General features: G+C 33.9%; 1 protein-coding gene across 32 annotated transcripts in view; it reads right to left on the bottom strand.

Moving 5' to 3' along the window:
• The window catches only part of PARD3 (par-3 family cell polarity regulator), a 685,332-nt gene that overhangs the window by 262,237 nt on the left and 407,338 nt on the right, over nucleotides 1-15,757 (bottom strand). For all 32 annotated transcript variants that reach the window (XR_013758404.1, XR_013758405.1, XM_079107658.1 and 29 more), the window contains 2 exons: nucleotides 5,621-5,712; nucleotides 3,904-3,987 (listed from right to left, as the gene is read on the bottom strand). Coding sequence is in view for 30 of the 32 variants with exons in the window: in XM_079107658.1 (XP_078963784.1) it covers nucleotides 3,904-3,987; nucleotides 5,621-5,712 (176 nt within the window). In the remaining 2 variants the exon portion in view is untranslated. The remainder of the gene's footprint in view (nucleotides 1-3,903; nucleotides 3,988-5,620; nucleotides 5,713-15,757) is intronic.

Raw genomic sequence — 15,757 nt, 5'->3', positions numbered from 1 at the left:
TCTTTCTAGAACAATGTCACTGGAATAGGTCAAGTTCAATTGCTTCTCTGAGGGCTTGCACAGTGTGCTACATTCAATAGTACTACTTTCTCTAAATCCCTATGACATGTAGCATGTATCTTTCTATATACTTTTTTCTCAGTTAAGTCCCTTAAAACCAACCATGAAATATTATAATTGTAATAGGTCAACTCCTATTTCAACAAGCATTTTCTCTTACTTTTTATAGACTTAATGATATAATCATATTTCTATATCATTAGAAAGTCTCAAGAAAATTCACTAAACACTATGGAGGCCAGGATATGACATTGTTGCTTTATTTTTAATCTAGTAATGTCAAAGCTAAAATGGATTCATTCATTCATGGGTTTATTCATTTCTTTGCCCAGTAAAAGCAATACTTAAAATCCTTTGGTCTAATATCTATGAATAGGTCCTAGAAACATAAAAATATATAAAATAAAGCATGCTCTTCTACCAAAGGAAGTCACAATCATTTGTTTTAAATTTTCTGAAAATAGAAGTATTTGTGATTTAAATGAGGTTATATTTGTCACTTAAATCACAGAGTCAAATGAAATGTTTGGTGTGAAGGGAAAGTTGATTTCAAGGTTGTGAAACTGTGAATAAGGAGTTCTCCATGGAGATGAGTTCATTGTTTTTAATAAAATAAAGGAAGATAACTAAAGAAAAACACCATCAAGGGGAAGATGATATTGTCTAAGTATCAAGAGGTGGTAACTGAAGGGTTTGAAGGTGACCTGATTGTCATTAATGTCCCAGATCCTTCTTTAGAAAAACTTGATTATACATTTTCCATAATAGCTAAGTGGCTTTAAAATGTTCTCTATCCTTGACTTCACAATTTTAAATTACTATTTTCCTTAATTAGATGTGACATTGGAGGTGACATGGAGGGAGTTCCTTTTTGCTTCAATATATAATTCTAATTCTGAATAGTACCTTAGACACCTTGACTTTGAAAATCTAAATAGGAAAGCAATACTGATGTGTATTTATCAGATTTATAGAAATAAATATTCAGTAAGAGTTATTCAATTAGTTATGTCTCCAAAATTGAGAAAGCCCAGGAAAGATTAGAATTTTGTACCACGGAAGACATTCATGGAAATTTCAACTTACGTACCATGAATATATTTTCTTCTATTCCCACAAGAGGTATGTGCAATTTCTTCCTGAGTTCCACTTAATTTCTTCCTTTCTGCTATACCATACTGCTTAATTTGCCCTTGCAGTCACTATGGAGTTGATGCAGCTCCCTTTATAAGCTGTCATCACATTTAAAATTGGCATCCTCAGCAAGTCAGTCTCAGTTGCACAATGCCGACAATTCTTCCTCTCTCGGCTCACAGATCACTATTATATAACTGTATCAACATTTATCACATAATTATAATTGTGTGATTTCTCAGCTATCACTCCATCTAGACTGCAAATTCCCAGAGGAAATCCATTTCCTATTCATCTTTGTTTCCCAGCACCTAAAACAGGAATTATCACATGATGAATGCTTGGAAAGGTTTCCAACTGAACTAGAGGAACCCACTTTGAAGCACTTCTAGGTGTCTCTGGCTCAAGAAGAACAGTGTCTGGGAGTCTGAGCAGCCTACCTGCTTTTCTTCCCCCATTGTCCACAGACCCCTGAAGAACCATGACTATCATGGCGGAAACTTAAAGATGTCATCATGCATCTTTAAGCCCTAAAGACTTCAATAAAAACAAAAAATTCTTCTCTGCTTCCATATAAAAATTAATGATAACTGAAAAGGGTATATAAAGAATCTGTCTTTCTTAAATAAGTTTATATAGAAAATTTGCACAAGATTTTCCTCATTAAGTGCCAAATTAATAGCAATTTAAAAAAGGTCTCAGTTATAGAAAAACTTTTAGCTCTGCAAAGTGATACTCTTCACTTGAATGTGTTCAGTGAATCAAAACTGAACTAAAGGCCATGTTGGTTTTGTAAAAGTCTACCTATGAATTAGTCTAATAAGCGTATTTTCCTGTCTTATTCCCCTTTTGTTTTAAGTTTTTCATCTATTTACTGCATCCAAATATCCTTAAATGCAGAAGTAATAAAGATGTTTAAAATGATTTAAAAAAATGACATTTTTGTAAATGAAATACTGGTTTGAAGCTGGTACATGAACAATTTAATCTCATTTGTGATGAGTTAAGTTTCACAGACAGTTTAAGGCACATTACTATTGGGAAGCTATAATCCATTTTACCTGCTTACCTTTTTGTCTCCTATTCATGAAAGACTTACAAGACATTTTTGAGATGATTTTTTAATATATTTTTTAAAGGAAATAAAGGCAAGGTCCACTTTGAAAACTACTAATACTGTTTAACTGAAAGTTCTTTGAAGAAATTTTAATGTTCCTTCAAAGTTCAAAAATAAAAATAAAAAAGAGGAGAAAAAAAATGAAAGCAATTGTAACTCTGTGAATGTAACACCACTCAAAAATTCAAGGTGAATTTCAGGTACTGGAATAAAGGACTAACATTCAAGATTCATTGTACTCCAACAGAGTTCTAAAAACAACATTCTCAGCTTTGAAACATTCAATAAACCAAAGGTGCTTTACCAAAGGACTGAAATCTGGACTCACCAAGGTTACTAAAATAATAGAAAGGTGGTACAATTGCTCAGATACTTGCATTAAAAATAAAAAATACATATTTAATCATATACTTGCAGTTTATACACTGTCTTTTAGAAGATGCAAGATACGTATAATTCCTTGATCATGGATTTAATTGTGTCTAAGCTCTGGATTGCCAGTCTAAGCTCATGGCTACTGATCTAAGCAGTCAGTCACTTGTCTAGGTTCTCAAACACTGGTCTCAATGCTCAGTCACTGGTCTCAGGCTACTTTCCAACTTCCCCTTTTCTGTCCCCATGAAAAGAAATTATACATGAAAAATTAAAAGTAAGGTGAAAAAAATAAAAGAAATAAGGAATTGAAAATTAAGATGTCAAAAAGTTCATAAGTATATTTTACCAGGTAATCAACAGATGAGCAAATAAGAAAGATTGTAATAAAACTGCTAAGTTAGACGTCCATAGGTTTAAGTTCCTGGGCAAGGATGCCATGTACTTCACTTGTCCAGGATGGAAGCCCACCAGGCACTAGTGGCAAATCAATTTGCACATTTGAATATATTAAAACCAAAATTACAATTATGATTTCACAGAAACAAACAAAAATAAAGAACAGAATTAAGGAACCTCATGGGTCATTTGTAGCTTTTAAGGATGTGTGTTCTGTATTATAATGAAGTCTGGATTAACAAACACTGGACATTTTGATATATTTTGAATATTTGGATATTAAAGTGAAGAAGTTACACACCACAAGTAGGGAATAAATCTCCAGCATGCTTCATTTTCTAAAATTTCAAACTTGAGGGTATTTTAAAATTATCAAAGTAAATAAAATTGCAGAACTAACTAATCATCAAGGCAAATTTAAAATGATTCATCACCCAAGTTATCCAGGTAATTTTTAATGGATGAATTTTTCCAGGTAAATGCTTTAAGCCCTCCCAAACTTTGCAACTCCAAGCAGAGTTCTAACTAAAGCCATCAATTCACAGCAAAAGTTAAATGTTAGCTCAGACACGATGAACAATAAACCTGTATAATAATTTAAATGCACCATTTCTTCCTGTGCCTGAAAAAAACCTCTCTTCATTAGGCTAAGAGCTTTCTGTGATTAGGATACAAACATATGAATGAAGCAGCAGTTGCCCCCAAGTGAAAAGTTTTCTATTAAGTACATGCTTAAGTCAACACCTTTCTATATCTGAACATAAATGAAGAGAAAAACACTCCGCATTATGATTCAGTTAAAAACCTCCAAGATACGTTACCTGCCGCCTCGAGCACTGAAAGGCACTACATGGATTCCCAGAGGCCCTCCATCGTTGGGGACTTGTACGAGCTTTACCATATCACTGTGAGACAATGATGAATGAGGGAGCATGAACATGTACTGTAAACAAACCAAACCAAACAAAAATCCGCCACAACACAGACACACAATAAACAACAAAAAGAAACAAAACAAAAACCCCACCAAGTACACAGGCACATACACACATAATTAGGGATATAAGCATGGTTGATGAGGGCCACGTCAAACACCACATACCTGAACGCTAGTCTGATGGCATGGAGGGAGAGCAATCATCAGAGATAACTACATTAAAAATGACACAGAACCATTTCTCTTGAACCACGCTCTTCCATATAATATAAACTCATGCTTTGCAAGTCAAATCTTGAGTCTTCCACTGAAAATTTTCCATCCCCATATCTATCTCATGGACTCTGAAGATTAGCTCAATAAAGCTGCTGCATCTATATAGTACTTGATAATTTACCAAGTACTCTTACATTTGTCTCATCATAGATCCTTTCCAAAATCTAATGATTTTGCCCCTGTGGGTAACTATCCAGAGGAGATCCCAATTGTCCTTATTGTCTACTATTCTATGATATTTCAGTCACTATTTCTTAATCTGCTATGAGAGCCTTTCAGGTATGGGTTCTAAAACCCCTTTTTCTATGATAAACCCTCTCAGACACTGCTAACAATTTCAACAACAGTTTAATCATTGGCTTAACAAATAAGAGTGGTACAACTTTGATAAATATATTTTATTTAAATTTACTATTTTACTTTAATTTGTTATATATTTCTAAAAAGAACTCTGGCACAGCAAGTGTGTCTCCAATGGAAACACTCCAAGTACTGATTGCTATGTACCTAATCATAACCTGATCCTGGAGCGTGCTGCTTAGTATCACTAAAGTTCTTAGAGCCCTCCCTTGGAAAGCCAAGAGAAGATAGAATTAAGGTATAAATGTTAATGTCTACACCCCCAGCTTTACCTACATTGGAAGAAAGAATCCAGAATGACTGTCTTTCCTGTTCTAAAATATTGAGGGAAAAGGTTCTGAGAACATTTTCCCTTTTAATATGCCAATATTTACAATGATTATAGTGTTATGATACTATTGGAAAACACATTTTTGTTCTTTTGTATTTAAAATCATATTCAAGGTCCTGAACTATGACCTCTAGTTTTTTTATCAAATGTTGAGATTTTCTATTTCTTCAAATTAAAAATACATATATGCATACACATACACACACACACAATAGTGACTAATGCTTACATGATCCAACTAGTTTTTCATGTAAAATATAGCCACATTTTTAAGTTAACAAAGTTGAAAAATAACCAAAATACTGACAAAGCAATCTAAAAATAGTGTTTACAGTGCTGTCAACATGATGAACATTTTTAATCAAATACTATTTTAATATTCTAATTTAATAGTATTTGCCAAGGCATGAAACTCAGAACAGGTACATGTGAACATGAACTTCCATGCTATACTGCTTACAGTACATAATTAACTCAACAGATGAAAGATGCTCTTAGGAAAAACAAATCAAAGCAAGGCATGTTTTTTAACTAAGCACAAACATTCCGCATGCCATATGCTTTTGGAATACTTTCTGCGATTAATGATGCTACATGTACATAACAAATGTAGTTAAAACCATCAGTAACTTACTCCAGAGAAAAGCTGGGTATATTCTCTAAACCAGTGTCAGCATGTCCAACCGGTTCCACGCGGCTACTGTCTTCTTCTGTCCCATCCTCGTCCTGGAGGTAGCAGGACACAAGAGAGAAGCACACTGTTAGGTTTATTTCCACAATGTGAAAGGAAGTGGGATAAAATCCCAGTGTAACAGGCAGTATGATCAAGTTAACTACGTATTTCCTCTAGGGAGAATGACCTTCAATGGTAAGATGGGTGTGAGTGTATAAAGTTGAATTTTAAAGCAACAGCATTCGGAGTTAGCAAGTCCCAGAAGATAAAGAAGATACTGCTGCTGGGATAAGGAAAGAAAACTGAACTTCAATTTATGTACCTTTTCTTATCTCAATATTTTAACTTCACTTTTTTTGATGTAAGGAAATAATTACATATTACTATAATGTTATGGTATACTAATAAATAAATGTGTGTGGCACTGGGGATGCATATTTAAAATTGTTTACAGATCAAAACATTTGAGACTACATTATAATCTGTGACCACTACCAAAATCTTTGAAGTCAGTATCTGAGAGTCAGGGCTGGGGTGGTGGCTCAGTGGTAGAGTGTGTGCCTATCATGTGTCAGGCACTGCGTTCAATTCTCAGCACCACACAAAAATAAATGAATAAAATAAAGGTCTAAAGGTCCATCAACAGTGTGTGTATATACATATATATATATATATATATGAGAGTCCCTCATCTCCTACTAACTTAGCTTGTCAACTGGAACATGTCATAAGCAGAATCTCAGACATAAAATCCTTCATCCTGGGAAATTTCACGTGAAGTTTCCTTAACCAATTGACTGTCTTAGAGCTGTTTCTAAAGACATTGAAGTCTTAGCCAAAAAGGTTCGTGTTTGTTTACTTCTACATATCAAGGAAAAACAAATAGCAAAACAATCAGACCCCCCGCTGCCATTTGTATTCCTCCTTCAACAAAGGCAACATTTTGTAAAAATATGTTCCAGTATGTTGTAGACATTGGATAAAGTATGCTGAAACTGGAAAAGTACACGTGGAATAAATTTAGTAGTTCACAAAAATAAATGAAATGCCAAATAAGAATATTCCTTAATTTATAATGATACCATTGCCTTTTCATTAGGGAGTTTCACAAATATTTATGTTGGTTTTTCAAGCTGAATAATGATAACATGCCTGATATCATGGTCTTGTTAACCAAATTATAATATTTTTAAAAGATTCAGATCTCCAAACACAATGGTTAAGAGGCCCATGTGTATTTTACCTAGGATCCACAATGTCTAGCACCTGTTAGACACTCTGTAAATATTTTCCTACTTAAGGTAAAATTATCTGTAGGAATCTCTAGGGATGTCCCAAGGCAACTACATAAAATTTATTTATTTTACTTCTTGAATGTTCACAAATAAAATTGATGTATACATACAATTTGTTAGTGTTTTCTTTTCCTATGGTACAAATTGGGCATCAGTGATTTTACTATGAACATATTAAATCACCTACATTATGAAAGAGTCTACCTTTGAGAAAAATTTTATAATTTTACCCATGTATTTGAGAGATTCCTAGCAGAAATGCACATGCCATCAATAGAGAGATCAATCAATAAAATGATAAGCAAGAGCTAGAGGTTCAAGACACAAAATACACTAAATTAAGGTAGAATAATTCATTATGTTCTATTGTCATTTCTACTGAAAATCTATCAAAATAAGCAGCAGAATGCACAGAGCTTGTCTGTGAGCTACAGAGGTGCTCCGTGCATTCCGGAAGGTGGTGCACTGCATGGAGCCAGGCTACTTGAAGATTGATGATCCTGCGTTTTGAGAGGCTCTAATATGTACTTCTTAGTCATCTATCTCTCTTAAGCACCAGCACATTATACATCTCAAAGGTTAACAGCATCTTGAACCTGCCTAAGAACAGCACTTTGAATGTAAACACGAACTCCCAAAATGATGCTTTTCCATTGGGAGTGGGGGTAGGGAGGAGAGCTAATGGGATTGTTTATAAACCAGATGTAAGACATAAAAATAATCTTACAAGTTGAAGACATTTTGATTTAGGATTCATTAATAATTTAAGCCCCACTGAAATGCCACCAAGATGTATCGCCAAGTGAAACACCTAAGTTGCCCTATCAAAATTGCTACATAAATGAAAAGCCCCCAACTACAGTGATAAACCAGTAACTGATAATTTACACATTCATTGTTCCCACAGCGGCCATTATCAGGCCCCCCAAAGCATGTCAAATATTATTTCATGTGGCTGCATATGGTGTTCAGTTTGGATTGCAACATTCACTGCCCTAAAGCTGAGCTGCAGTTGCTGTGGGAACCACAGCTTAGAATTTCTCAACTTTTAGATACATAAATATCAGCTCCTATAAGGTTTTATTTTATTGTCTGGTACTTTTTTAAAGCTGTGACTGAACAGTTACTTTTAGCAAGATTTATATATTGAATTTCATTGTAACCATAGTAAATGAAGCTCAGTTATTATATACCTTATATCAATATTTAAGTACCATACTATTAATTTAAACTAGACAGTGTTAAATAACTTCCTTATGAAATAGTGTATATTTTTTTGAGTGTGGAGAGTTCACACTCAATGGGGCACACACCTGTGCTACTCAGGAGGCTGAGGCAGGAGGATCACAAGTTCCAGCCCAGCCCGGACACCATAGGGAGACCCTTATCTTAAAATAAAAAATAATCTTGGCAATATAGCTCATAGCTCAGTGGTAGAGCTTTTGTCTAGCATGTGTAAGGCCCCAAATTCGATCATCAACACTGGGGTGGGGATTTTGGGGTGGTGCAGAGCGCTCAGGTTCAGGAATTAAAAATACTAGAGTGTATATACCACCTCTAGCATTCCCAATTTTATAACCCTGGGCAAGTGATATGCTTTTTCTATGTCTATTCCTTTTTCTGAAAAATGGGATTCTCTTGGGACTACTAAAAGAACTAAGTAAATCCATGTCAAAAGTATGACATGGTGCCTGATATACAGTAACTGTCAAATGAATGGCAGTTCATAAATGTCACTGAAAACAGAAATGATTTATGGATAAAATATACCTTGGTAAATTATCTTAGGGTAATTACATACAAATGCAAGATGATCTCTATCTTTTCAGACAAACCATCTACCTATAAGTGTTATAGTTAATATGTTAAAAGATGTGTTACAGGGCTGGGGAGATAGCTAAGTCGGTAGAGTGCTTGCCTTGCAAGCACGAGGCCCTGGGTTCGATCCCCAATACCGCAAAAAAAAAAAAAAAAAAAGTTACAGTTAAATATACAATGTGTTATATTTAATGTGTATATATATTCATCTATATATACTATCTGCCTTGCAAAAGAATTTAATATAAAAATACTAATAATCAATTCAATTAAAATTTTTTTCTAAAATTAAGCTTTGCATAAAACAGTATTTTTCACTTTGCTATATTTGAAATATTTACATTGTAAAATGTCTTTGGAATATGAAAACAAATCAAGAAAAACATAACTAAATGCTCATATAATCAAGTGAATGGCAGGAGGAGGAAAAAACTACACGTTGATGGTTCAGGAAATTTTCAAAAACAAAGTAAGATTCAAGAACTGTAAAGCATCCCCAAAATATATACAATTACTATGCATCATTTTTTAAATATGAATAATAAAATATAACTATGAAGATTCAAAATTTTAGCCCCTTTGCCAGCTCGTAAGTTAGCCTGACTTATCTTCATGAATGCTGGAAAGAGATATAAGACTCAGAAAACAAAAAAATTTGATTGTTCTTATTCCATCAGTCAGAGTACCATCTTTGCAGGCAGTAGTTCTTCAAGCAAAAATTCTCAAAAGGCAAGGTGAAGAGGGCCTCAGGACACTTGCACACACACACACACACACACACACAAGAAGAACCCTGAGCTTAGGGATCTTGAATCTTTTAAACAAACACTAAAGAAGTTTGCTCACTATCTTCCAAGGCTGGGCACTATATAAAAATCATTCAGACAAGATGTGTGTTACTAAGTTAAACAGAATGCAAGAAAACTATGGAGAATTATCTCCCAACAACATTTAACCTGAACACTAACAAATAACACTTGCATGATTAGTAAGTAGAAAAAACCAAGGAATATCATTAATAAATGTTCTAGGGTATAAAACCTTACGAATAGTAACAAATTCTACTAGATCAGAGTCATACCTTCTATATTAAGGAGAAATTATTTTTCAGTGTAGAATTAAATTTCTAAACACAATGAAGTATGAAAGTTGAAAAAAGTAATTTTTCAGAAATGAAATATTTACTTTGCCTGAACCCTTTCTTATAAAGCAGTTTCAGTATGAGATGTAGCAAAATCCAAGACATTCAAGTAAAACAATGGTCAGACCCATGGCAAGTCCCAGCATGTGGGTGAAGGGACAGCCCAAGAAAGCAGAAACCAGTTCAGATTAGAGCAGAAGAGGGAGATATTGGGGAGGTCCATCTCCATCTGAAAAAAGAAATTAATAATCAAATAATATTTTTGAATATTTTAAAAATAACAGAATTTTGACAAGTCCTCCTAGAAAACTGTAGGGGAAAATATTAAAAACTCTGATCAAGAAAAAAAATTTTTTTTAAAAAGTCAAATAAATTAACTTCAAGAACCACAAAAGAAAATGTACAAAACAATAAATGTAATCAAACTAACTAACAGGTTATACAGTGAGCAATTCATACACTGCCATGTAATGTGAAATTGGTTAGTAAAGGAATTTATACTACATGTGTATGTTGGGGATTGAAGTCCAAGCCTGGTACAACCTGTGAAGCATGTGCTTCACCACTGAGCTTTACACCCAACCCTGAACTTAGACTTTTGCTGCAGCAATATTGAAAGGATGGAAATAGCATTAAAGGAAAAACTTTCATCTTCCACCAAGGCAAGGCAACAAATGTCAGTAATTGATAATAAGGAATAAAAGAACATACATATATTAATAAATGGTAAACAGAAAAAGAACAACATACACATATTGTGTTATTTAGTTACATGGAAGGAGGGATCAGAACAGATATCTGGAGAGAAATCTACAAGATTGTGGAGTGGTGAAGAGGAGTTGCTAGTTTTTATACTAAGCATTTTAGTATGATTTTTCTATTTTTAATCTGAGTGCATATTTGAAATGTCTGCCAAGGAACGGAGGGACTTTTTAGTTCCAACCAAACATCTAGGCTCTGAAGAGTCTAACAGGCCACCTGATATCAGATTTACTTTGAAGGATATAAAGCAGGAAACAACTTGCCAGCAAGGCAGCATCCTGCTCCTGTGCTAGTAAGGTATGTGCTCCCAGCAGCCCTCAGAACTGTTCAGCAACTATGCTGGTAGGTCCCCCAGTTGACAGAGCTCAAGTACAGGGAAAGGAACTTACTACATGTGTTTGCAAGAGTTACCCCAACTGCCATGTTATGTCCAAAGAAGGTAAAAAGGAACTGCACAAATCAGGTAATCTCTGTAGGTCTATACTTTATGTGTTCTATTTCTGATTATAAAAATAGCTCACCAAGAGGGCATGCTGAATATTCTGTCTGGAATCCTACCCTGCCTCGGGACAGGGTAGGAGTTGGGGTGAGGGGGGAGTGTATTACTTAGCCTAAGTTTTTGTTTGTTTGTTTGTTTGTTTGTTTTAACAAAGAGAAAATGAACACTTGATGAGCCTAGATCAGAAGGCTAAGTCTAATCAGGTAAATACACCTGGTAGACAAGGGAAGATTAAAGTGTTCCATGAAGCCATTGGTTACAGGCTTCTAGTAAAAATTAACATTTCTTCTACTATGCTAATAATATAAAAGCCAAATCTCAAATGAAAAAAATGTTACAGTGCCAATAGATAATACATTTCTAAAATTACAAGTAAATAAAACTAACTTTGGCTAAACTCCCAATTATCACTTGAATTTGGAAATTTTTCTACTTCTATCACCTCCTCCCCTATTTGAGTTCTAGATATTTGTCCACCTCATACATTAAAAATAATAATGAAATAAAACCTAAGTAGGTGTCATGCAAAGATGTACAAGTTAGAATAGTTAAGATGTAAATTCCTCCTTCATCATTCAAGTTTTACTCAGCTATTTCACTACTGTGACTAAATGATCTGACCAGCACAATTTATAGAAGTGGAAAAGTTTATTAGAGGGCTAACGGTTTCAAAGGTCTTAGTCCATAGAATGCAGTCTCCATTCCTTGGGACTTGAGGTAAAGCTGAACATCATGGTGGAGTGTGGCAGAGGGAAGCAGCTCACATGAGATGAGGAAGCAGAGAAACACTCCACTCTCCAGATACAAAACATATACCCCCATAGCCATATCCCAAATCCCCTGCCCTCTCCAGCCACACCCAACCACCACAACTAATCCCATCAGGGATTAATTCACTGATTGAGTTAAGACTCTTACAACCCAATCATTTCTTCTCTGAATCTTCCTGCATTGTCTCACATGTGAGTTTTTGGGGGACACCTCACATCCAAACCATAACATTCACTATATAAAAAGTACTAAATAAGGAAAACAAAACCACACTATTCACCTCACAAAAACTTAAGGAAAATTAGTCTAGAAACTCATCATCTGCATATCCACATTCAAATTCTGAATTCCAAGGAACTAAATACTTTTAATAACTATTACTGAAAGAAAAGCCTGTGGTTTTAAGAAATAACAACCGTTTGAAAGTGTTTTATAAAAAATATAATTAAATCCCTTACCTAAGTTTCCTATTTAGCTTTGATTTTTATGCTTAGGAAGTATAAAAGGAAATGAAAGCTCTTATGGTACTCTCTTCAACAAATTTATTGTATTTTTTCTCAAGTGGTTTTATTACAATTAAGACAATAAAGTATTTTAACTGTTTCAATTATATGCCCCAAAAATTATTTATTAACTGGCTTTTTTCACACTTTTGAGAATATCTCCACGATTTTCCTAACTTAATGAGAGACATGTTAACTATTCATGAGCTATATAGTATCCTAGAGAAAATATTTATCTGAACGTTGACACAATAAATTAAACCATTTTTCCTTTCGGTTATATTGGGTAGAAAATAATTCCAGAGGGAATCTCTTTCCAAGTCTCTTAAGTATCACAAATAGAATTCCAGAAGGTGTTTGTGTTAATGTTAGAATTACTTGATTAACTGGCCAAATCACTGGGGAAAGTAATTTCCCATCATTCTTAGGAAACAAGTGAAAACATATGGGGGAGGGGAATCCTTCACAATTGAAAATGAAAATTCTATAGCAACCTTCCAAAAGGAATAAATTGAGAAAATGTGTAACACAGTTTTACTTCATGATCACAACATTCCACGAGAGTAAAAATATTCATTTAAAAACCCTAATTCAAATACTTTTTAAGAATGGTAAGAATCTACAATGTGCACAACCACAGAAACAAAAAGATGTATTCCATTTGTGTACAATGAGTCAAAATGCAGTATGTAAAAATAAAAAAAAATTTAAATAGACAATACTAGATAACAAGATCTTTTAAAATATATATATATCTTCTACTAGAAGAAAATTAATAGTTGTTATGCTTTTAGACACAGTTCAGTTATGTAATAAAAACTGAGCACGAATGAACACAGCCCAGCACCAAATTATTTAGGATTATGTCAAGAATTATTCAGCACACATGATATTAATATTGTATGTGAATTTCATTCCTGCATCTAGATTCCTAACATTCTCAACTCAAGCTAATATTGATCAAACGTAGTGTTTAACACAGTCCATGAAATTTCCATTTCCCAGAAAAATGAAATGTTTCCTGTCTTGAAACATAAACCAACATGACTCCACACAACCAAAGGCAAGCGGAGTCTTTAAAAGAAGAACAGATGGTGCTGATTTTTGAAAACTATCTAACCACAGAGAACAAAAGCCATGCATATTTTCACCCATTATATGCAGAATGGAATCTCAAAATTAAGTTCCAAAATGAAAGCTTGCTACTCATTGATTATTAGGACTCAAGAGCCTGGAAGTATCTCACTGGATGATATCTAATGGATATTCACTTGTGTACAACAATCAATTTATTCATATTCTTCTTTCATTTTTCCTGTGCCCCATGATAACAGAAGGAAGATTTGCTTATGCACTCTTCAGGATTCCCCTACCACATACTAATGGCCAAGTGGCTACTGTTTAGGTAAAGTGATTTAAATCAGACTATCTACATAGTTTCAGCTGAGGTTTCTTAACTGAATAACACGTACTGGTTTTCTTTGAACATTAATGAAAAAATACACTCATTTAGATAGTTGAAATGTATGGATGTTATAATATAACCAATCTTGCCTTTCTGACATAACATTCTGATCCTCATTGAGGTTACGTTTATTTTAGAGGTGAGGTATGAGATAAGTAATACAAGGGTAAGTAAACTACACGTACCCTACTCAGAGGTCTATTAAGAGAATATATATAACTATTTTCATGCAAAAGATCGCTTTGTCCTTGGTTTGAAATTTTTTAACTAAATTTTATTTACTAAGGTTGAAACTAAAATAACTTCAATAAAGTTCCCTTTAAATCAATAATAAAAAAAAAAAAATCTAAGGTTTTTTTTCCTACTACTAAGAGCAAATCACTTCCAAAAAGGGCAAAAACTTAAATTTAAGTTCAATACCAGCACCAAATAAAAATACACACACAAGTAAACAAAAAATAAACATAAATGTTTGTTTGCACTGAGAATTTAGCAGGTGCCAATTAGTTCTTTAGTCCACAATACAACCTCAATTTAATTCTTAACACGACTTTTAAAAATATTTCAATAAACAGAATATGTGGGACTTTTAATGACTTAAATGTGTCATTAAGTTCTTTTCCAAACATGACTGATAAGCTTCTGATGACTGCTTTACTTTACAGTTTGGATAATAGAGCAGTTTTTGATATGCAAAATATTCCTTAATAACGTTTACTGAACACACTACATGAAATTATGTCTGGAAATGTACCAGACTCATGAGCCTGTGGACCCATGCACAATAGGCCTAGGAAGGAGTCAGCCTCTGCCATGTCCTATTTGTTTCACTAAGACCTAGCTGCTTATTCCGAATACAGGTATTGACAACCTTATCTCATAAGATAAGAGATGGACACATGAATTTCACTATGTGGAATGTACCTTACATATAAAATAATTTTTTTAGAGAAAAAAGGAAGATCCCTTTTTCTAACCATCTAGAATGATCACAAACTGGATACACTGACTGCCTTGTTCCTATACAATTCTCACAATAGACTGGGAATTCTTCCTGGGAGAAAAATCAGACCTAGAATATTGTTCATATTTCTCTACAGTGACAGAGCTGATATTTTGAAAACTGAATTAAGTTTTGCAGTTTCACCTTTTTTTCCCACCCTATTTTACCCATGGAAGAATGACCAAGAATTATTAAACACTGAATGTGATCCCCAAGCCAACTAGTTAAGTGTCAGAGCCAAGATGTGTAAGAAGATAAGATTTTTGTAAAAAAAAAAAAAAAATTCTAAATGTACAATAAATATACTTACATATAACATGAGAATTCCTATTAAATGTCTGGGAATTTACATTTTAAGAAAATTGTAAATAATAAACACCAAGAGGTATTTCAAGGGACATGTTACCCTTTTTCTATCTGGGTGGCAAGACTACAAGTGATTTTAATGAGTCTATAATTTGTAGCGCTTTCACATAAAGTATAAAATGTTTTAGAAATAAGGTCCATTTTTATTGTGGGTTTATGGTATTGTTTTATTTTGTTTGTAGTACTGAAGATTGAACCCAGGGGTACTCTACCACTAAACCACATCTCCGGCACGTTTTATTTTTTATTTTGTGACAGGGTCTTGCTAAATTGCCCAGGCTGGCTTCAAAATTGCAATCCTATCTCAGTATCCTGAGTAGGAAGGACCACAGGCATGCATGACCAGGCCCAACCATTTTTATTGTTGTTCTTGTTGTTGTTGTTGTTTTTTAAAGCCTGCTGTATTCTTACAAATTACTTTTTACACATATGTATTACAACATTATAATTTCTCTAAAAAGTGACTTTGCCAACA

Source organism: Sciurus vulgaris (assembly GCF_902686455.1).
Source record: "Sciurus vulgaris genome assembly, chromosome: 12".
NCBI classification, from domain to species: Eukaryota; Metazoa; Chordata; class Mammalia; order Rodentia; family Sciuridae; genus Sciurus; species Sciurus vulgaris.
This window is presented reverse-complemented; position numbering and strand designations above follow the sequence as displayed.